Source organism: Rhinatrema bivittatum, chromosome 7 (assembly GCF_901001135.1).
Source record: "Rhinatrema bivittatum chromosome 7, aRhiBiv1.1, whole genome shotgun sequence".
NCBI classification, from domain to species: domain Eukaryota; kingdom Metazoa; phylum Chordata; class Amphibia; order Gymnophiona; family Rhinatrematidae; genus Rhinatrema; species Rhinatrema bivittatum.
The window spans coordinates 269,314,369-269,339,423 of NC_042621.1; the positions used below are offsets into that span (position 1 = coordinate 269,314,369).

Below are 25,055 nucleotides of genomic sequence, written 5' to 3' on the forward strand. Positions count from 1 at the left end.
GTACTCTCCTCTCAAGGGACTTTTTCTCCTGCATTTCTTTTTAAGTTTAATAAAACAAATTGGAAGGTGGTCCCACGTAGCCAAGGCAAAAAAAACAAAGAGACAACCTTATGCCGTGGATTTATTAATTTATTGTAATATAGAGCCCGACTCTGGCCGAGTTTCGCCAATTAAGGCTGCATCAGGGGATGACTTCTGATGGCAAAAGAAACTACATAAGTATATACTTTTGTAGTAATGTTATCAAGTCAAATTTCAATCGTATTGCAATACAAGGACCTGTCTTATTGCGGTTGAGAGGTTGCAAAATATTATAGACACCGGTTTATTTTTGCCTTATTTCTACACAATTTTGAGCGAGATACGCTGCCAGTTCGCGAAGCGAAGAGAGCTATATACAGGATCAAGATTGAAATTTGACTTGATAACATTACTACAATGCCTTTTCTTTTTAAGTTTTACACAAGGCCTTCTTTGATATACAAAGGCCAGGTGGTGGTGGAAGCCTAGGTGCCGTGGGTGAGGCATATGGCCCAGGCACCTTCTCTCAAGGGGTTTCAGCAACTAAATGCTCCAGATTGGTGAAGGAGGTGTTGGAATTCATTGGAGGGGGAGAGGAAGAGCTAGAAGTGGACAGCCTTTTAGGACCCTTGGAAGAGGGGGAGTTGTCTGAAGGGAAGGACTCCTCTGTCATCTGCTTATCCCAGGTCAAGCAGGCTGGTAGACCACACATATGGGTGATGTCACTGGACGGAGCCCTATCACGGAAAACCTTCTGTCAAAGTTTCTAGAAAATTTTGACTGGCACACTGAGCCTACTGAGCATGCCATGATCCCTCAAGCCACAGGAGTCTCCCTTCAGTCTCTTTTTTTCCGTGCTGCAGTTTGCCTCGCAGTTAGGAGCTCTGTGTGAATCCTCACGGAAAAAATATTTAAAAATTCCTCAGAAAAATATCCCCTCATAGGAGTCTCCCATCTATATATATTTTTCTTTGATTCGGTGAGTAAAATAATCATTTTTGCAGTCGATACTGCTCTCACCGTTCCTCGGTGTCCACAGGCCGTCGACGGTTTTTGGTCCTCAGTCTTTGCTATTATGGCAACAGGTTTTAGAAAATGCCCGGAGTGCCCTCGCACTATGTAAATAACTGACCCACATGACATTTGTATCCTATGCCTTGGCTCTGCACACAATGTTTCTACTTGTCCTAAATGTGCTAAAATGACACCGAAAGGTAGGCGGGCTCGCCTAGAAAAGATGGAAACCCTGTTTAAACTTCAGTTGATTCCATTGACGTCTACATAATCGTCACCAGCAGGGGTATCGAAAAAAGTGATCATAAAAACCCGCGGGAACATGAAGGCAGTGGTGACCGCCCGTCACTGACTCCATCAAAGTCATTGACAAAATCTACCTTGGTCCCTGGGGAAAGACCAGGCCAAAACACCGGCACCGACAGGAATCCATGCCTGGTGCTGGCACTGACACCACAGCAGCTTCGATGGCCATCGAACCGCTCGTGAAGAGGACATGTTAGAGGAGCCGAGTATGCCCACTATACCGGAACATCCAAGGCGATCCCCACCGATATCGGTGCCGGGTACTGTGCCCCCACAGGGACCTGTGGATGAGCCAGTTCAGCCTAGTCTGCCACCCCCCTGTAGCTGCTCTGTCCTCATCAGCTCTCAGGGAGGAACTGGATGGTTTTATCCGCCAGGCAGTCATCGATACCCTCCGTGAACTACAACCACCGGTGCCGGCCCCCATACCAGCACCGCCACTGGAGCCATCGATGTTCACACCGTTGCTTACCAGGCTGGATACACTGATCGGTGCCCTACCGACACAACCTGGTCCACCAATGCCGAAGCAACCTGTGCAGCCTCTGAAGGACCCAATTCCTATTCTTGGGTTGTCGGATGAAGAAGGCACCGACTCCAGCCCACTGTCACTGATGCCTGGATCATCAGGGCTGTCGGGACCGAGACGCCGACGATTTCCCTTGATGCCATCAGTGCCACAACAATTACCATCGATGCCACTGAAACATCCATCGAAGCCATCAAAGGATCCATCGGTGCCTTTACGTCCTACAACACCTTCCTTCCTTGTCCAGGACCTCAACCATAGACCTTCTCAGATACCTGGGAGGATGTGGACACTGACTCTTCTACAGAAGATATTTTGTCAGAACCCTCTCCTACAGATTAAAGGAGGAAGACACTACCTGAAGACCTCTCCATTGCAAATTTCGTAAGGGAAATTTCAGAAACAATCCCTTTCGATCTAATTACAGAGGAGGATACAAGGCACAAGACATTGGAGGTACTTCAGTTTGTTGATGCACCAAAGGAAGTCGTAGCTTTCCAGTACATGAAGTACTGGTAGACCTAGAGCATCGACTTTAGGAACATCCCTGCACTGTTCCTCCAGTGAACAGAAGAACAGATGCTACTTACCTAGTTCAGTACATACCTGGTTTCCAGAAATCACAACTGCCACATCAGTCGGTAGTTGTGGAGTCAGCACAAAAGAAATCAAGGAGACTTTGTCCACATTTATCAACACCTCCTGGCAAGGATCAAAAGTTTCTGGACATTTTAGGATGTAAAATGTTTCAGGGCTCAATGCTATTGTCAAGAATTGCCTCATACCAACTCTACATGACGCAGTACCAAAGGAACCTTTGGAAACAGGTTCAGGAAGTAGTAGAAACTCTTCCTCAACAACACCAGGACACTTTCAATGCCATTGTACATAAGGGCCTTGAAGCTGGAAAGCACGAAATCCGTGCGGCTTACGATTCCTTCAAAACAGCCTCTTGTATGTCGGCAACGGGAATCAGTGCCAGGAGATGGGCATGGTTAAAAGCCTCAGACCTCAGACCTGAAGTCCAGGACAAACTGGCTGACTTACCTTGCACCAGCAAAAATTTATTTAGTGATATGCAGTAGCTCAATTGAAAGACCACAATGAAACCCTGCGTCAGTTATCGATGATCACTACAGAGGTCTCTTCTTCTGCCAAAGGCTCATCTAGAAAAGACACTAAAAAACCATTTTATCACCCACGCAGGTATTACCTTCCTGATCCTCATGGCAGAACAACTAGGCCACCTCAGAGGGGACATCCTCGGCAGCCTAAACCATCCAGACTTCAGCCTCCTTCACAAATAGGCCAAGCATCTGGATTTTGAAGGAATTCCAGAGAACAGCAGCCCCTCCACAAATCCAAATCTAAATTTACCAGTGGGAGGTCAAGTTCATCACTTTACAACCAATTGGATCAACATCACCACAGACCAATGGGTTATTTCTATTATAACCCAGGGTTACAGTCTAAACATTCTCACGGTACCCCGGGATTCACCACCCAACCCACTGTGGATATACAAAGATCACACAACCGTTCTAGAGTCAGAATTGTCCACCCTTCTGGGCGCCAGGGCCGTGGAACCTGTTCCCAACCTCAATAGGGCAGAGGATTCTACTCCTGCTATTTCCTGCTATTAAACATACACAGGGTTACTGTGACTCCAACATCGCTCTAAGCTTCAACAGCAAGAGGAAATGTGGAAAAAAGGATTTGCACTCACAAAGCGGGGAGTAGCTGGCTTGTTACGGCGGTTACTACCCCAAACCAAATAAGCCTGATACTTCACTTTCAATGCATATCCAGCATAGCTCTCTGCTTCAACGGCAGGGGAGAAGAAAAACTGATACTTCACGCATATCCAGCATAGCTCTCTGCTTCAACGGCAGGGGAGAAGAAAAACAACCAATAAGGGCTGAATAACATAGTCTGGGTAAAACAAATAAGCATGGGTGTAGCTTGCTTATTGCGGCGGTTACTACCCCTACTACCCCTAACTAATCAAGCTTGATATTTCACTTGGATGCAGCTCCATCACTGCTCTCTACATTAATGGCGGGGGTGGAAGGGAAATAGAACCAAAGAGCTAAGAGAAACAGATAAGTATGAGAAAAAAATGTGTGAAGCTTGCTGGGCAGACTGGATGGGCCGTTTGGTCTTCTTCTGCCGTCATTTCTATGTTTCTATTTCCTCATGCCAAAGAAAACAGGAGGCAACCGCCCCATCTTAGACCTCTGCAATCTCAACAAATTTCTACAAAAAGAAAAATTCAGAATGGTGTCCTTAGGCACCCTGCTTCCCCTTCTACAAACAGGAGATTGGCTTTGTTCTCTGGATCTTCAAGACACTATGCTCACATTCCAATCTTTCCACCTCACCGCAAATACCTGCGTTTCCTAATGGGACATCAACACTTTCAGTACCGAGTACTGCCTTTCAGACTTACCTCGGCACCCCATGTATTTGCAAAGTGCCTAGCAGTGGCTGCGGCCCATCTACGCAAGAAGCACACATCTTTCCTTACCTGGACAACTGACTCATCAAGAGCCAATCCAAGCAAGGAGCTCTCGACGCTCTCAGTCTCACTGTCAATCTGCTTCACTCATTGGGATTTCTCATCAACTACCAAAAATCCCACCTGATTCCATCTCGTCTCCTCATTTCATCGGAGCAGAGTTGCATACCACCGTCGCAAAGGCCTTCCTGCCCATCGACTGTGCAGGCACATTCTCCAGACTCGCTATATCTCTGCGCACAAAAAAACAGCCTCAGCCCATCAATTATTGATGCTGCTGGGCCACATTGCTTCAACGGTCCACGTCACTCCTATGGCCAGGTTAGCTATGAGAATAACACAATGGACTTTGAAATCTCAGTGGCTCCAAGCCATTCAACCACTGTCATCTCCAATGCATATAACCCACCAGTTACGTTTATCTCTTCACTGGTAGACGAACAACTTGCTAACAGGTCTATCCTTCCAGCAACCAGTTCCGCAAGTAACTTTAACCACAGATGCATCCACCTTAGGTTGGGGAGCTCATGTGAACAATCTTCAAACTCAAGGTACTTGGACACAGCTCGAAGCAATATTTCAGATCAACTTCCTAGAGCTTCGAGCTATACATTATGCTCTCTATGCATTCAAGGACTGCCTTTCACACAAGACTGTTCTAATACAAACAGACAACACAGTTGCCATGTGGTACCTGAACAAACAAGGAGGCACGGGCTCTTATCTCCTCTGCCAAGAAGCCGCACAGATCTGGGACAGGGCCCTAACACATTCCATGTTCCTCCGGGCCACTTATCTGGCAGGCATACACAACGTAGTTGCAGATTGCCTCATCCGTCAGTTCCATCCCTACAAGTGGACCCTGGATCCGGCAGTAACGACCAGAATCTTTCAACAATGGGGTCAACCAACAATAGACCTCTTTGCATCCAAACTGAATCACAAAGTGGACAGATTCCTGCACCCTGCACAGGCAGAGAAACAAGTTAGCCATGGATGCCTTTGCCCGCCTCTAGAACTCAGGCCTCCTATACGCGTATCCCCCGATACTCTCATGAAACTATAACAGGACAAAGGGTCAAAGATACTCATAGCCCCATATTGGCCTCAACAAGTATGGTTTCCCATACTTCTCGACCTCTCAATCAAAGAACCAATTCGCCTGGGCACAACGCCCACACTCATAACTCAGAACCAAGGCATGTTACGCCATCCAAACCTTCAGACCCTATCCCTCACAGCTTGGATGTTGAAAGCTTAATCCTCCAGCCGCTCAACCTTTCAACTGATGTCTCTCAAGTGCTAGTAGCTTCACGAAAGCCTTCCACATGAAAATGCTATAGTTCTAAGTGGAATAGATTCACCATATGGTGCACGTACAAAGGTATAGACCCTTTTTCTTGCCCCACTCCATCTTTATTAGACTATCTCTGGCACCTTTAACTCTGGTCTCCAGACCTCCTTGGTGAGGATACACCTGAGTGCCATCTCAACGTACCACAAGGGAGTAGGGGATGCCCCAGTAACAGCACAATCCCTTGTGAGTAGGTTTATGAGGGGTCTATTACAACTTAAGTCCCGTTTACGGCCACCAGTCACTGAATGGGATCTAAATTTAGTACTTAACGAGGCTCATGCGATCTCCGTTTGGACCTATAGACTCCTGCAATGTTAAATTTCTTACATGGAAAGTACTCTTCCTAGTAGCCATTACATCTGCTAGAAGGGTTAGTGAGTTACAAGCACTTGTTACATACTTACCCTATACCAGGTTCCTACATGACCGAGTGGTCCTCTGTACTCACCCTAAGTTCCTTCCCAAGGTGGTTACTGATTTCCACTTGAATCAGTCGATAGTCTTGCCCACATTTTTCCCAAGGCCTCACGCTCACCAAGATGAGAAGGTTTTACACACTTTGGACAGTAAACATGCACTTGCATTTTACCTGGACAGCACTGCAGTCCATAGGAAATCCACCCAGCTCTTTGTTTTCTTTTGATAAAAACAAACCAGGAGTTGCAGTGGGCAAGCAAACTCTCTCCAATTGGCTAGCAGACTGTATTGCATTCTGCTATGACAAGGCAGGCCTTCTCTTCAGGGGCGAGTAAAGGCGCACTCAGTGAGAGCCATGGCAACCTCAGTAGCACACTACCGTTCAGTGCCGATTGCTGACATCTGCAAAGCTGCAACATGGAGCTCTCGTCACACATTTGCAGCCCATTACTGCTTGGACAAAGAAGGACGCCAAGATTCAGCCTTTGGCCAAGCTGTCTTAAAGAACTTGTTTCCAGTATAGTCCCAACGACTTCCATATCCACCTGCTGTGATTCAGGCTGCCTCATTTTTTCCCAACAGTACACCAGTTGTTGTGCCTGTTGCACAAGTTATGTGCTGTTGGTTCAATTAAAATATGAGTCAGCTTGTAGCTTGCTAATCACCCATATGTGAGGATTACCATCCTGCTTATCCTTGGATAAAGCAGAGTTGCTAACCTGTAACAGGTGTTATCCCAGGACAGCAGGATGTAGTCCTCACAAAACCCACCTGCCACCCCGCGGAGTTGGGTCCAAAACGTTTTATTATTTTATTTTTTGCTCGCTAATCGGTCTGCAAAGTGAACATTGATGGGTCTCCTCTTTAGTGATTGCAGTAGGCAGATATCTTCAGTGGTATTATAAAGAGTAGACCCACATTACTTCAGACAGTGGGTCTTAGATGTAATACAAAATGGTTACTCATTAGAATTTGCCACTCCCATCTCTGATGCCATTATGATGTTCTCTTGCATCTCATGCTCCAAAAGATTAGCGGTAAAGACTGCTCTTGAAAGGCATCAGAGCTGCAAGCTGTGGCTCCGATGCCACTCAGGCTCATGATTGGTACTTCATTTACTTTGTGGTATCTGAAAGGAATCAATGAATGTCTTCATATACTCCATGTTTGAATGGAAACTCTTTGGTCCATGATTGTGGCAATAAGGCAGGGCAAGTATCTTTCTTCTCTAGATCTTTCAGAGGCTGATTTTCACATTCCCATCAGGAAAGATTATCAGTGGTTTCTCTGTTTTTTGCATTCTAGGAAAGCATTTCTAGTTCAGAACATTTCCTTTCGGCTTCACTACAACACTAAGGACTTTTTACCAAAGTGATGTTGGTAGTTACAGCCTTTTTGCAAGAAGAGAGAACAGTGGTCCATCCATACCTTGACAATTAGTTAATAAGAGCCCAGTCCTTTCAGGAATGCCAGACTGTGTCCACCAGGGTGGTACAGATCCTAGAAGAATTGGGCTAGGTAGTGAACTTAGCACAGAGCAATTTGATTGTTTCTAGCCTTTGAAATATCTAGGAGCTTTCTTTAATATGAAAATTGGTTGGGTTGACCTGATGTGGGAAAAAATAGCTCTCTCGCAAGGAGCCCCAGAGCTTGGGATTATCTGCAGCACCTGGATTCCATGTTGTCCACCTTTAGATTTGGTTCTGTGGGCCAGGGCTCATATGTGGCCATGTCTCATTGGTTTCTGCAATCGCTGGACTATGAAGCTCATTTTCCCATTTCAGTAACCGTAAGGGAAAGCCTATCTTAGTGGATAGTTCCCCTGAACCTTTCGAAGTGAATGAACTTGGAACCACTCATATGGATTGTGGTCACATTGGATGTAGTAAGCATGGTAGGCTGGGGAGCCCAATGCGAGGATCAGGTAGCTTAGGGACTTTGGTCAAAGGAGGAGGGCTGTCATTTTGTGGTGGGGGTTTTTTTCTTACTGTCTCTTCTTATTATTGTTATCTGCATTTCGTAGTATTTATTTTGCTTATTAGTGTCCCTTGTGCTAATTGTTTATTGGGGTCTTTATAAATAATTTCAAAATAAAAAAAAGGAGGGGAGCTAATGGGCCATCAACAGACTAGAAACCAGGGCTATCAGGTTAACACTGTTGCACTTTCTAGCTTAGTGAAGGAGGTGGCGGTTCAAGTGCTCTCAGACAGTGCCACAGTGGTAGCTTATGTAAATAGACAAGAGGCCATGATAACCAAGGAGGCGAGTCTACTGTTCGATGGGAGAATCTAAATCTCCTGCAGATTTCAGTGACTCCCATTACAAAAGTGGAAAACATCCAGGTCAATTTTCTCAGCAGATGTACATTGTATTCTGTAGAGTGGAAGTTCAACCGAGAAGCCTTTCAGAAGAAAGCGGATTGGTGGGGATTTTCTTACATGGATCTAATGGCAACTCACAAGTCCGTCAGGTTTTTCAGTCACCAGAAGGTGTTGGGCTCCAGCAGGATCGGTGGCCAAAGAATGAGCTTGTTTATATGCTTCCTCCCTGGCCTTGATTAGGCAGGATCTTGAGATGGATAGAGGATCATTGTCGCTGCTCATGCTCATGGCTCTGGATTGGCTGAGAAAACCATGGTACACTGACTTGGTAAGATTGCAAGTCAGTTATCCTTTCTGGTTTCTCAGGGCTTGAGGATTATTACACCAAGGCCTGATCCTCATGGAGGATCTGGCTGCATTCTGTCTTATATCTTAGCCCTTGAAAGGCCATGGTTGTGCAGGAAAAGATACCCTTTAGTAGTGAAGGCTTATAAGAATTCCACTTTATTGGGCTTATGTTCTGGTTTGGTGTTTATTCAAGAATTGCTACAGGAACTAGTTGGTGTCACTTTGACGATCAGATATTTCCACCATTTTAACTTTCTTGCAGAGAGGCTTGGAGAAGGGGTTAACCCTCAATTCCCTGAAGGTTCAGGTAGCAGTTATCTCCTGTTAAAGAGGTAGGATACAAGGGGTATCGTTTGCTTCCCATTCAGATGTCTCTCACTTCCTTCGGGGGGGGGGGGGGGGGGGGGAGGAGGTGAAATGTATTCACCCTCCCTTTTAGGATCCTGGTTCCCCCAATAAGACTTTAATTTGGTTCTCACAAAGCTAGTGGGTTCTTTCTTTGAGCCACCTAATCTTGCCCTCCTGAAGAATATGGTTGCCATTTGTTCCAGATGTATCTCAGAGTTTCAGGATTCATCTTGAAGAAGCCCTTACCTAGTGTTTTCCACAGAATCTGTCTCTTTCCAATTAGTGCCAGCTTTCTTACCAAAGGTTATTTTGGCATTTCACTTAAATCAGATGATTTCTCTCTGTGTTCTTGGTGGGAGAATACTGTGGCAAAGATACATATTTCCCATTTCTGGATGTTTGTCATATTCTCCTCTAGATATCTAAAAGTCACTGATCTGTTTTGCAAGACCAGTAGGTTGTTTGTCCTATTTGGAGGGCATTGTAAAGGTGAGGCAGATTCCAAGAATTCTTTATCCAAATGGATTAAGGAGAGGATTTCCTCAGCTTATTTGCTGAAGGATTGGCAGGCTCTGGAGGCCCTTCATGTTCCATTCTGTAAGAGTTCAGGCTTCCTCTTTGGCGGAGGCTGTGGCTCTTTCTCCAGAGAATATTTGTAAGGCAGCCACTTGGTCTTTCTGGTATTCCTTTACAAAAGACTTCAGGCTGGAAGTACAATCTAAGGAAGGCACAGCCTTTGGGGCAGACATTCTTAGGGCAGCCCTGGCTTCTACCCACCCATGTTAGTAGATGCTTGGGTACTTTCCACACATCTAGACTGATCTAGCAGGGTATAAGAAAGGAGACATTTAGTCGTATCCTTTAATTTCCTTTTCTTAAATCCTGCTAGACCAATCCAGGACCCTCCTGGGAAGTTAAAGCGTATACTACTTTCCTTTGTGGTAAGCCTTGTGTTTTTAGAGTTGTTCTCACAGGGAATGGCTGAAAAACCCAAGTTTTCTATCTACTTCCTCCTTCTATCTTTTTTTATATCTATCTTTCTCTCTGTCTGTCTGGAATATGAAGAGATGGCTTTGTCTTGAAGGATCCCTCTTATTCTTTAAGTATCTAAAGTATAATTGTAATTTTTAGGGGCATTTTTAACTACTACAGTTGCTATGTCATAAACATACTGGTAATTGCTTAGGCTGCCCCATCCTAAGTACCAGTGGTTGGATCCATCTGCTGGTAGGACAGAATAAACCCATATGTCTGGACTAGTCTATCAGGTTCAAGGAAAGGAAACTAACAAGTAAGACTAAATTTCTTCATCAGTTACCTTCCACTGTTATGGAGTAAATTTAAAAATGGTTTGAAACTAATTTTGTGAGGGAGTTAAAGCAGCAGGACAAGAAATAACAGTTTAGATAATTAAATTGGCAGTTAAAACAAGCAGAATAATTAAAATCGCTCTTGTTACCAATTTTAATTAATTCCTGAGGCAATATCACATTTAAAGGTTTTTGGGGTTTTTTTAAACTCCTCCTACTCAACCATTTCCACGGTTAGGAATCTTAAGTAAGTTGAGCTCGCTGTTCTTTATCTTTCTGAGTACTTTTGTAGACATCACACTGATCTGGGTAAAGCAGAAGTACAGCCTGGAATGAGAGTAGTAGATTTCAAAAAAATTAACCAGAACTTGACAATAATTGTCCACATATATTTTTTTAAATTCTGAGTTTAAATATTAATTTCTTGAAAAAATATGACAAAGCAGACTAAAGAATAAGACCATCAGAGGAAAGAATAATTTTAGAAAGGGCAACCTTCATATTTTCAAGAATCTACTCTGTTGGCAAGTTAAAGCCTCAGGATCTATTCTTACTACAGCAAGAAACTATAGGCTTGATCATAACCATATTCCCATCTTACTGAAACAGTGCACTTGTTTATTCTTTCAGAAGAATGGCTGAAGCCAGTCACTGCACATATTATTCAGGCTGGCATTGGCCGAGCAAGGACAGAAATTTTTCAGAAACAGATAATTCGGAATGGGGGTCAGATCTGCAGCCCACACTCTTCAGAAATTACACACATCATATTGGATGATGGGATGGACTGTGATAGAGCCTTCCGAATACTGAAGTTAGACAAACTTCCACCAGGGGTGCAACTTGTGAAATCCTCCTGGTTGAGCTTGTGTATCAGAGAAAGAAAGCTGGTGAACACTACTGGATACAGTATCTTCATCCCAGACAGGTACAAACTTATTAACCTATTAGAGACTTTTTAAACTCAGTCTTACAGACTAAAGAGTATTCCTACGTAGACTTCATGACGAACAGAATTGATTTTTCTTAAATTGACCTTGAGCCCAATATCCTAAGTCTCCCATTCTGTATTAGTGAGGAAGACGAATAATTCTGAGAGGTCAAATCTGTCAATTTAAAGGGTTCACAAGTTTGTGCCATGGACTTTCTTCCCCATCTTTGTTGTATGCATTCAGCCCATGACACAAATATGTGGGCTCTACTAAATCTCTTTAGATTGAATAATTCTGACAGATCAAATCTGTCAGTCTTTTTATTAATGGGGCTCTAACACCATTGAGCTCAAGTCCATGTACATTTATTTGGAGTGTTACTAGCATGCTGAAGGTGGGACAAATGCAGTGCTCCATATATCTTTACACTATGCTGCTTTCTGTGGTAAGACATTTTAAAGCATTGTTTCAGAAATGAACTGGAGCTTGAATTTGCGGTTTCAGAATCTTTCTTAATTTCATTTCAAAACTACCGTATATATGGAAATGTCTCCAGATTCAAGGGAGATGGTTGTGAGTGTGGAGTAGGGGATTTTTCTTCGACCTCTGTTCCTTATTCAGTTCTTCTACTATCTTTAGAACTCTGACATGGTGGGTAGATCACCTTCTAATAGAAGCAGTATATTTGAGAGTCAAGCTTTTTGAAAGAATAAATGCTGAAGACACAAATTTGGACCCTTAATAATTATTTTAAAAGAGAGCAAGACTTCTTTTAATGACAAATTAAGTCATATACTTCTAAGAATTACTAGAATGTAAGAATGTTAGCATGAATCTTGAAGATGTAACCTCTGGGGATAGGGAAATAACTACAGTAATCCACTTTGAAGCGCTGAAAAAAGTGTGAAAAGCAGAATATAAATCTAAATAAATAAAAAAAATGTAATAGGGCAATTTGACAAAATAAAGAGTTGCAGATCACCTGGACCAGTTGGTATACATCCCAGAGTGCTGAAAGAACTGAAAAAAAATATTGCAGACTTGTTATTAGTAATCTATAAACTGTCATTAAAATCGGCTACTGGATGTTGGCCAGTGTAACGCCAATTTGCAAAAACAATTCCAGGGATGATCCAGGAAATACAGGCCAGTAAGTCTGATATTAGTGCTGGGAAAAATGATTGAAACTATTATAAAGAACAAAATTACTGAACATATAGATAGTTTAATAGGACAAAGCCAGCATGGATTTAGCTGAGGGAAGTCTTGTCTGCTACATACTTTTTTTTAAGTGTGAGTAAACATATGGATAAAGGCGAGCCAGTTAATATAGTATATTTGGATTTTCAGAAAGAATGTGACAAAGTTCTTCATGAGAGACACTTGAGGAAATTAAAAAGTCATGGGATAGGAGGCAATGTTCTTTTGAGGATTGAGAACTGGTTAAAAGATAGGAAGCAGAAAGTAGAACTAAATGATCAAGTTTCTTAATGGAGAAAAGTGAATGGTAAAATGCCCCAGGAATCAGTAATGAGACCGCTGTTTTTTAATATATTTATAAATGACCTAGAGATAGGAACAATGACTGAGTTGGTAAATTTGCTGATGATACAAAATTATTCAAACTTGTTAAATCACAAGAGGATTGTGAGAAATTACAAGAGTACTTTGCGAGACTGGGCATCCAAAAGGCAGATCACATTTAATGTGGACAAATTTAAAGTGATACACATAGGAAAGAGCAACTCAAATTATAGGTACACATTGGGAGTCGCTACTCAGGACAAGGAACTAGGCATTGTCATGGAAAATAGAATGAAATTCTCTGCTCACCTTGTGGCGGCAGCCAAGAAAGCAAATAAATAGCTAGGAATTATTAGAAAATGAATGGTGAATAAAACAGAGAATATCATAATGCCTCTGTATCACACTATAGTGCGACCATACCTTGAGTATTGTGTGTTAAATTCTGATCACTGCATCTCAAAAAAGATATAGCAGAATTAGAAAAGGTACAGAGAAGAGCATCCAAAATGATAAAAGTGGATGAAACTATTCCCCTTTGAGGAAAAGCTAAGGATATTAGTGCTTTTCAGCTTGGAGAAGAAACAGCTAAGGCGAGATATGATAGAGGTCTATAAAATGAGTGGTGTGGAATGGGTAAATGCAAATTGGTTGTTTACTCTTTCAGAAAGTACAAAGACTAGGGGACATGCAATGAAGTTACTAGATATTATCCCAGGACAAGCAGGATGCTAGTCCTCACATATGGGTGACGTCACTGATGGAGCCCTATCACGGAAAACTTTCTGTCAAAGTTTCTAGAAACTTTTGACTGGCATACTGAGCCCACTGAGCATACCCAGCATGCCATGATCCCTCGAGCCACAGGGGTCTCCCTTCAGTCTTCGTTTTTCCGCACTGCACTTAGCATCACGGAGCAGGAGCCCTGTGTGAACTTCTTTACACAACTTTTGTCTAAAAACAAATTTAAAATCCCTCTTTTCTCATTCCCCACATCGGGGTCTCTCTTAACCACCGGCCGGTGAGTACATTTTTTGTTTCCGACTCGATTCGAGTTCACAAAACCTTTGGTCAGATAGCCATCGACAGCTGTCCCGGTTATCATGGCCACAGGTTTTAAAAAATGTCCTAAATGTAATCGAACTATGTCGATTACTGATCCACACCTTGAGTGTGTCCTATGTTTGGGACAATCCCATGACGTTTTGTCATGCCCAAAATGTGCGGAAATGACCGCTAAAGGTCGAAAGGCACATCAGGAGAAGATGGAACACCTTTTCCACATCCAGCTATTGCCTTCTACGTCGACGTCCACCCATTCGTCTCTGGCCGGAGCGTCAAAAAATCTGGTTATTAAAAAACGTCGACTGGAGGTTTTGGGAGACCGGTCGTCACTGACTCCATCTGCGGCATCGACGAAATCAATGTCCGGGCTTGAAAAAAACCACTGAACACCATATAAAACATCGGCATCGACAATCCTCAATTCCGGAGGCCCTGTTATCACTGGAGCAGCCTGGAGCTAAGAGACCTCGTCTACAAGAATCACTGAGGCCTTCTACACCAAGGCGTTCCCCACCTCTAGAGGTGCCGGACATCGAGCCACCCCAGGGCCCTGTGGTAGAGCCGATGACGCCTTCACTGCCACCACTTATAGCTGCTCTGCCTGCATCAGCTATAGGGAGGAACTGTGCAGATTCATCCGCCAGGCAGTTCGAGAAGCGCTTCAGGAATTCCAACCATTGGCACCAATGACTCCTCTGATGCCAATACCCTCGTCGAAGCCAACACCATTGTCGATGCCGGTGCCCACACCTATGCTGGTACCATCACTGATGCCGGGGCCATCCCCAAAGACAGGACCAGCACCGATGCTGGGACCAGCACCGATGCCAATGCCATCACCATTCCCGATGCCAGTACCCATACCGGGGACTCCAATACAACCAGATGCTTCGATTTTTCAGCCGCTCATGGAAAAACTCAACGACCTCATCGGTGCTTTGCCATCACAACCTATTCCTACTAAGCCAGCAGGTATAGGAGATACTTTGGTCCGTCCCCACTCGATGAACCTCAACCAGGACCTTCAGGACTGTTCAGACCAGTGGTACCATCAATACCACCGAGGTCTTCTCCTTCTTCTCCTTCCAAACATACACCATTTGACTCCTGGGAGGACAGAAACACAGAATCATCATTGGAAAATTTTATGTCTGAACCATCTCTTCCTGAAGGAAGAAAGAAGTCTCCAGAAGACTTATCCTTCACCACTTTTATAAAAGATATGGCAGACACAATCCCTTTTAAATTAGTGTCTGAGGAGGATACAAGGCAGCAAACATTAGAAGTTCTTCAATTTGTGGATCCCCCTAAGGAAGTCCTAGCCATTCCTATTCATGAGGTCCTAGTAGAGTTACAACATAGATTGTGGGAACATCCATGTTCAGTCCAGCCAGTCAATAGAAGAATGGACACCACGTATCTAGTATAGCATATACCTGGTTATCAAAGGGCACAACTACCACACCAATCAGTAGTGGTCGAGTCGGCTCAGAAAAAATCTAAGAGAGTACGACCTCATTCGTCTACACCACCAGGGAAGGATCACCGATTCCTAGACTCTCTAGGAAGGAAAACCTTCCAAGGAGCAATGCTTAACTCCAGGATAGCGTCTTACCAACTTTACATGACGCAATACCAGAGAAATCTCTGGAAACAAATGCAGCAGCTCACTGATTCCCTACCTCAGCAATACCAGGATGCAGCTAATGCAATTGTCCATAAAGGACTAGAAGCTGGAAAACATGAGGTTCATGCTATATACAACAGCTTCGAAACTTCTTCAAGGGTTGCAGCTTCGGGGATCAGTGCATGCCGTTGGGCCTGGTTGAAAGCCACTGACCTCAGGCCTAAGGTACAAGATAAATTGGTAGACTTACCTTGCATGGGCGACAACCTTTTTGGGTCAAAGGTTCAGGACGCAGTAGCCCAACTTAAAGAGCATACAGAGACACTGCATCAGTTATCTGCTGCCCCACAAGGCTCTTCTTCAGCGTCCCGAGGTCAACCAAGAAAAGATATCAGAAAGCCGTACTACAGGCCAAGAAGGTATTATCCACCAGCACCAAGGGGCAGATCTTCTCAACTATAACAAAGATCTCAGCCCAGGCAACCTAGAACTGCTAGGCCTCAATCACCAGCGCAAACAGGACCAGCTGCCAGAGAATAGCAGCCATCTCCACAACCCCAACCCAAACATACCAGTAGGAGGTCGAGTCTCCTTCTATTACAACCATTGGTTACAGACAACAACAGACCAATGGGTACTCTCCATAATATCACGAGGTTACCAACTCAATTTCCTACCAATTCCAAAAGACTCTCCTCAAAGTCTCTTTGGATAAACAAAAATCACATCACTCTTCTGCAAGCAGAATTATCCACCCTTCTGAGAGCCAGGGCTGTGGAACCGGTACCCCAGCCTCAGCGGGGCAGAGGATTCTACTCCCGTTATTTCCTCATTCCAAAGAAAACAGGAGGCCTAAGTCCCATCCTAGACCTCAGAAATCTCAACAAATTTCTACAGAAAGAGAAATTCAGGATGGTCTCTTTAGGCACCATGCTTCCCCTTCTTCAGACAGGAGACTGGCTCTGTTCTCTGGATCTACAAGACGCTTACGCTCACATTCCAATATTCCCTTATCATCGCAAATATCTGTGTTTCCTGGTGGGTCAACAGCATTTCCAATACAGGGTTCTACCATTCGGACTTGCCTCAGCACCCAGAATATTCACAAAATGCCTAGCAGTGGTAGCGGTGCAATTACACAAGAAAAGTGTACATGTTTTCCCCTACTTGGACGACTGGCTCATCAGAAGTCAATCCCAACAAGGAGCTCTGGCTTCTCTCAGACGAACAATCAATCTGCTCCACTCGATGGGTTTTCTCATCAATTACCAAAAGTCCCATCTCATCTCGTCTCACCTACTACAATTCATTGGAGCAGAGTTGAACACCATACAATCAAGAGCCTTCCTACCCGAAGATTGGGCGGAAACACTCTCTTTATTAGCAAACGCGCTACGCTCGCAGAAACAAGCGACAGCTCATCAGTTTCTAACTCTCCTAGGTCACATGGCCTCTACAGTTCATGTCACCCCTATGGCCAGATTAGCCATGAGAATATCCCAATGGACATTGAGATCACAATGGATACAAGCAATTCAACCACTGTCATCACCAATTCAAATAACCCACCAGTTACGTTCATCTCTCCTTTGGTGGGTAAACAGGGACAACTTGCGCAAAGGCCTACCCTTCCAACAGCCAGTTCCACAGATAACTCTAACTACAGAGGCATCCACCTTAGGTTAGGGAGCTCACATAGACAATCTCCAAACCCAGGGTACTTGGACAAAACTCGAAGCAACATTTCAAATCAATTTCCTGGAACTTCAAGCTATACGTTATGCTCTACATGTGTTCAAGGACTGCCTTTCACACAAGACTGTTCTGATTCAAACAGACAACACAGTCACCATGTGGTACCTGAACAAACAGGGAGGTATGGGCTCGTATCTCCTTTGTCAAGAAGCCGCACAGATTTGGGACTGGGCCCTGACACATTCCATGTTTCTCCGGGCCACTTATCTAGCGGGCATTCACAACGTAGTTGCAGATCGCCTCAGTCATCAGTTCCAACCTCATGAATGGTCCCTGGATCCCTTAGTAGTGACCAGGATATTTCAATGTTGGGGACAACCAACAATAGACCTCTTTGCATCAGACATGAATCACAAAGTGGACAGGTTCTGCTCTCTACACAAACAGAAACATCAATCAGTCAAGGACGCCTTTGCTCGCCCTTGGAACTCAGGGCTTCTATACACGTATCCCCCCGATACCGCTAATAACCAAAACTCTAGTGAAGCTACAACACGACAAGGGGTCCATGATATTCATAGCCCCATATTGGCCTCGACAAATGTGGTTTCCCATACTTCTCGACCTATTGATCACAGAGCCAATTCGCCTGGGCACAGCACCCACTCTCATAACCCAGGACCAGGGCAGGTTGAGTCATACCAACCTTCAATCCCTATCTCTAACAGCCTGGATGTTGAAAACTTGATTTTACAACCACTCAATCTTTCAACTAATGTCTCTCAAGTACTTATAGCTTCACGTAAACCTTCCACACGAAAGAACTAGACTTCGAAGAGGAAAAGATTCACTTTGTGGTGTACACAAAAAGTCATTGACCCCTTTTCCTGCCCCACACCGTCTTTATTAGACTATCTATGGCACCTTTCAGACTCTGGTCTCCAGCCCTCATCTGTAAGAGTACACTTAAGTGCAATCTCAGCTTACCATCATACAATAGGAGATGCACCAGTATCCGTGCAACCTCTTCTCAGTAGATTTATGAAAGGTTTAATTCACCTTAAACCACCAAGATGGCCACCAGTCACAGAATGGGACCTTAATTTAGTGCTAACAAGGCTCATGCGTTCTCCTTTTAAACCCATGACTTCCTGCGATATTAAATTTCTCACATGGAAGACTATCTTCCTAATAGCCATTACATCTGCTAGAAGGGTTAGTGAGTTACAAGCACTTGTCACGTACTCACCCTATACAAAATTCCTCCATGACTGAGTGGTACTCCATACACATCCAAAATTCCTTCCCAAGGTAGTTACGGAATTCCATTTGAATCAATCCATAGTTTTGCCCATATTCTTCCCAAGACCTCATTCTCACCAAGGTGAGAGGGTTTTACATACCTTGGACTGTAAACGTGCGCTAGCATATTATTTAGACCGCACTGCAGTCCACAAGAAATCCACTCAACTCTTTGTTTCTTTTCATCCAAACAAACTGGGTAATCCAGTGGGCAAACAAACTCTCTCCAACTGACTAGCAGATTGTATAGAGTTCTGCTATGAAAAAGCAGGCCTTCCTCTCCAAGGACGAGTAAAGGCGCATTCAGTAAGAGCAATGTCAACCTCAGTAGCACACTATCGTTCAGTGCCAGTTCTTGACATATGTAAAGCTGCAAAATGGAGTTCTCGTCACACTTTTGCAGATCATTACTATTTGGATAAAGAAGGAAGACAAGATTCAGCTTACGGACAATCTGGTTTAAAGAACTTGTTTCCAGTATAATCCCAACTCCTTCTACATCCAACTGACTGTGATTTTCGGCTGCCTCAATTTTTTCCAACAATCCTTTCAATGTTGGTTCAATGCAAAATGACTTAGCCTATAGCTTGCTAATCACCCATATGTGAGGACTAGCATCCTGCTTGTCCTGGGATAAAGCAAAATTGCTTACCTTGTAATAGGTGTTATCCCAGGACAGCAGGATGTAGTCCTCACGAAACCCGCCCGCCACCCCGCGGGGTTGGGTCCGATACGTTTTATTATTTTATTTTTGCTAATGCATATTGCTACATACGAGACTGAAGGGAGACCCCTGTGGCTCAAGGGATCATGGCATGCTGGACATGCTCAGTGGGCTCAGTATGCCAGTCAAAAGTTTCTAGAAACTTTGACAGAAAGTTTTCCGTGATAGGGCTCCATCGGTGACGTCACCCATATGTGAGGACTACATCCTGCTGTCCTGGAATAACACATATTACAAGGTAAGCAATTTTGCTATACATTTAAGACATTTAAGACATTTATTGGGTATTAAATAGAAAGTGTTAAATAAGTAAGAGAAAATATTTTTTTACTCAACACAAAATTAAACTCTGCAATTTGTTGCCAGAAGATGTGGTAAAAGTAGTTAGTGTAGCTGGGTTTAAAAAGATGTGAACAAGTTCCTGGATTAAACATCCATAAACTATTATTGAGGTGGATTTGGGGAAGTCTACTGCTTATCCTTATGATAAGCAGCATGGAATCTGTTGACCTTTTGGGATCCTGCCAGGTATTTGTGACCTGTATTGGCCACTGTTGGAAACAGGAGACTGGGCTTGATGGACCTTTGGCTTGACCCAATATATGTTAAGTTCTTATGAAGTTTTGCTGCATTTCCTGCCTCAGGAGGGACCCATTAAAATTTTGATGTTGTCCCATTGGTTTATTGTCCCATAATAATAAACTATTAAGTATATTGGATATGGTAGCATTAGTTGGTGTGTGGTTTGGTGGGTGTGTACATTTTGAAACCTCTGTGTGCCTCTTCTGGACTGAGGCTAGAAATTCACTAATCTGAGGCAATTCCATTCTAATATTGAATATGCAAGAAAAGTAGGTATGTTGCTAAGGTGATTGGCATCAACGTAACACAGATTTTTTGACAGGTACCTAAATGAGGTAGATCAGATGAAGATAGATAATGAGCATATTCATTCAGTGATGAATAATGACACACCTGAGCCAACAGCAGAATCACTGGGAAGAACCATCTCTATGCAGCCAAGAGCTAAACTTCCAAAGCAAAACTTAGTAGAGGAACCTTCTGCGATACAGGTACACTACATTTTCATCTGGATTGCAGTAATTGTGCCAAGTGGTATCATTATCCTAAAATCTGCTAGTTAGGAGAAGTAAACCATAGAAATTCAATTGCACTTGCCTTATCGAACTTTACCCTTGAATAGTGTATGTGATTAGCTGCATTAATCTAGTTAATCATTGCAGAGGTTACTTGTAAATATCTTAATCAATCTTGATCTGGTACTTACAGAATTAACTTTGACACTTTTTTCTGTGGCTAGGGTAGGAATAAAGTTAATATGATATATTCATCAATTTGCCATAAGCTTCAGCATTGTGATTGTGATAGTGTACTGCCATAAGTATAATGAATGTTTTAAATTCCTTACATTCCTTTTCTTCCTGCTAGACTAGTCCTTATGTATGGGATTTTCATCCACCATAGCTGATGGACCTCACTCAGGGCTGAAAAGGAGACATGGCCCTCAACAGTGGTCAGTAGTTTCTGTCTCAGGCAACTGCAGACAAGTGAGGACGGGTAGCTCCCAGAGCCTTCGTTGCTCCTGGGGCAACAAACCTTAGGGGTGATTTTCCCAGTCGGAGCACATCTCCCAAGGGTTCCCTGTTGGAGTCCCCTGTGATCAATCCCAATACCTTGAGAAGGGTTCACTAGCTTGCTAGGTGAACCAGAGAGGGAGGCCCCCTTCTTTAAAAAAAAAAAAAAGGAGAGATGGGATCCTCGGTTCTGCTCTCTCTCCCCACCCCCTGGCTCGGACAAAAAAAAAGGAAAGAAGGGAGGCTGGGCCTGAGGAAGCAGCTGGCTGCAGTGGGCCCCAGAGAGTGTTGTGTACTCAGATGGCTGAGGCATGGGAGAGAGGGTGCTGGGGCTGTGGCTTTGTTGGGTGGAATTGCACCTAAAAGAAAACAACAAAGGGAGAGGCAGTTGTCTCCTTCAGAATCTACTAGCACTACAGAGTGTAGGCAGCGACTTAGCATCAACTCTGCAACAGGAAGCACAGCACAATGCCACAGGGAACAGCTTTAGGGGTTTTTTTCACCTCCCTCAACCATGTTTAGAGGCAGGAGATGCTCAGCATGCGGAACCAAGCAGGTCACAAGCTTGGTTCCACAGATTTTGTCCTGTGTGGGAGGACAATCAATGCCCCCCTTCCCCCTGGCCCTAGGGAAAAGCAAGTGAATACAGACTCTAGGACTGAGCCAGGAGAGCATGCAGTAAAAGAAAGAAGCCCTTTTCCCATGGCAGGGCAAAATTCCCTCTCTCTTCCTACTGATATGCTGTCAGCAGATAGCTCTGGGTTTGGAATTCCCACCAGAGGGGGCCTCACTCCCCCAGGAGAGACAGCTGGGGCATCTAGGGCCCTAGCAATGAGGTTTTCTCCCCAGAATTTGTGGCCCTGATGAATCAGGCATATACTGCCATGCGAAAGCATGGTGAACCTCTGCTGTCTGAGGCCCCAGGTTGTAGCTGTCTCCCAAAAGGTGCAGCACTGAAGCGGGCAAGGGAAGATCCCAAATCCCTCCCCTTTATCCCACCTCATTAGGGGAATGGACCAAGGTCACAACTATATCCTTGCCCTGCTGGACATTTCGGCGGCCTTCGACACAATAAATCACAATCACCTCCTCTCCCGCCTTTCCGTCATTGGCCTCTCAGGCTTGGCCCTCAAGTGGTTCTCCTCCTATCTCGACAATAGGCAATTCATTGTGAAGATAGGCAATGCTGAGTCCACTCACTACGCTCTCTCCCAGGGAGTACCCCAGGTCTCCTCTCTTTCTTCGACCCTCTTTAATATCTACCTCACCCCTCTTTGCCAACTCCTTTCAGGACTCAACCTCAAATTTTTTCTTTATGCTGATGACGTGCAAATCGTCATACCCATCCAAAGCTCTCTATCCAACTCTCTTGAATTCTGGGGAAGTTGTCTCGCAGCCATCAATACCCTACTCACCAACCTCCATCTGGCTTTAAACACTTCCAAAACAGAACTGCTCCTCATATCCCAACATCTTCCTATTAAACCCTCACTCGCAAACGACCCCTCCTACAAGAACCTTCACATGCAGCAATGCGCTAGAAACCTTGGGGTTCAGATTGACCAGCAACGGAACCTCAAAAAACACATCAATGCTGTCCTTAAAGAGGGATTCTACAAACTAAATGTCATGAAAAAACTGAAACCGCTACTTCATGCCAATGACTTCCGCACTGTCATCCAGGCCACACTAGCTTCCAAAATGGATTACTGCAATTCTCTCTTCCTAGGCCTACCCTACGCTACCATAAAACCCCTCCAAATGCTGCAGAATGCAGTAGCCAGAACTATTTCCAATGCACATAAATATGATCACATCTCCCCTATCCTCAAGGACCTGCACTGGCTCCCCATCCCATCTCGTATCCTCTATAAAACCCTCACCACTATTCACAAAGCCATATATGCACACAACTCCAACTGGCTTGATGAGCTCTTCCGCCTCACATGCCCAAACCGACCTACCAGAACCTCTAACCAAGGAACCCTCCATGTGCCCTCATTAAAGAAAGCTCACCTCACATCCATGAGGGATCGGGCGCTCTCCATTGCTGGCCTCATGCACTGGAACGCACTCCCGACCTATCTCAGGCTAGAACCATGCATCATAAAATTCAGATCCCAACTAAAGACTTGGCTTTTCAAACAAGCCTTCCCCCAAAACCCTTAACAACCCTCCTCAGCAATTCCCCTAGTGCTATATAATGTTATAACGTTTTTGATTTTGCCTTTGCACTTGTTTCAAGTTTTTCAAATTTGCCTATTGTTTTTGCCCCTCTGCCTTCCGTTCTTTCCTATTGGTTTAATTTGTATCCCTTCCCCTTTCCCCTTTTTTTTGTAATTTCCGCTCTTTAGTTCAATGTAAACCAATATGATGTATTTTACTAATATCGGTATAGAAGACTCCTTAAATAAATAAATAAATAAATAAATAAATAAATAAAAAAAATTATGCAGGATTACAGGGAAGGTTCCTGGTCAGGAGAAGATTCCATCCATGGGTCCGCTGGGGGGCTTTGTGGAAGAGGGGGAATTCTCTTCAGAGGAAGAGGAATCAATAGTAGTGCAGTGTGAAAGAGCATACATGAAAAGCTGTCACTCCTCTGTAAAGGACTGGTCCCAGCTGTCTGGATCCAGTCCACCTTAAGACAGAGCATTATGGGTACTGGGTGGCTCCCAGTGTAGGATATAATGTAGGCTCAGAGGGGAGCAGGGGAGAGGCCTTGGAACCTGAAAGGAAGATAGTAACTGTGAGTAGAGAGGGGAGGCAGCCATGGGAAAGTAAGTGTGTTAAATGTTTGTGGTTATGAAAAGCACAGAGAAAAGCCTTGACTGCTCATGTGTTTGGGGATTTTCTGTGCTAAACAAGATCTAGCCAGAGATCCATGCCACAGGAGAAAAAGAGAAAACATTTATTTGAAACCTGCTTGTTTTAAACGTTGTACAGAGCAGAGACTGGGTTACAGAAGATTCTGAGATATATAGCAATAGAGCAGTGCTCAAGCCTCCAGGGGAGGAAGAGAAAAAAAGGAAAAAGGTTTTTTCCACTGTTTGGAACTTGTTTTACTAATGAGGCCACAGAGCAAGGGAAGGACACAGAGAGAAAAACAAAAAAGGGAATTTTCCCAGGCCTAGCTGAAGAGGTAGTCTAAAGTTAAATGGTTACAGGAGCAGTTTAAAAAGTAACAGGCCAAAGAAAATAGCCCCACCTGACAGAGGAAAAAAAAGTGAGTTAAAGCTGGATAAGCAAGGTTTTGTTTCTTGTTACAAAAGGAGATTCTTAAAACCAACTTTCACAGCAGAAACAGATTGGACCAGGGGGAATGGAAACTGGGTCGAGAAGCCTTCCAAAAACTAAGGGATTGGTGGGGTCGCCCAGATGCAGACCCCATCAATCTTGGGGAGCCAGGATATTCTTTAGCCACCGAGCAGAAGCATGTTCCAGCAGTATAGATGCACTTCTTTGTCTGTGACCATAACTCAGTCTGCTATACTGAGGCCTCTTATAGGCATGGTATTAAAGAAGATGGAAGCCCTGTTCATCTCATTCCTTGATCAAATTTACATCGGTTTTGACAAAGGACAATCATTCCTCCTAGCCCTTCTTGACATCTCTGCAGCTTTCTATACTGTAAATCACAATACCCTACTAAACCGGCTATCAGATATAGGTATTGCAGGATCAGCTCTTAGATGGTTCGACTCCTTCCTTAGCAACAGAGGCTATAAGGTTAAAATCAACAACAAGGAATCCTCACACACTAACACCCCATTCGGAGTTCCCCAGGGCTCCTCCTTATCGCCCACCCTGTTTAACATCTACATACTCCCTCTCTGCCATGTACTTTCAAATCTAAAGCTTAAGTTCTATATATATGCAGATGATGTACAAATTTTAATCCCCATATCCAAGTCACTGGACTCAACACTCAAATTATGGAATTCTCATTTACAAACAATCAACCATCACCTTTCAAGCATTAACCTGGTGCTCAACACTTCCAAGACTGAACTATTGCTAATCACCCCAGAAGGCAGTCCATTTCATAACCAACTGCATTCTAACATACAAATATCCCACGCCCGAGATCTTGGAGTCATAA

General features: G+C 44.0%; 1 protein-coding gene across 1 annotated transcript in view; it reads left to right on the forward strand.

The window, feature by feature from the left end:
- POLL (DNA polymerase lambda) overlaps positions 1 to 25,055 on the forward strand; it is an 85,863-nt gene that overhangs the window by 17,043 nt on the left and 43,765 nt on the right. The window contains exons 3-4 of the mRNA XM_029610221.1: positions 11,120 to 11,417; positions 20,263 to 20,431. Coding sequence (XP_029466081.1) covers positions 11,120 to 11,417; positions 20,263 to 20,431 — 467 coding nt within the window. The remainder of the gene's footprint in view (positions 1 to 11,119; positions 11,418 to 20,262; positions 20,432 to 25,055) is intronic.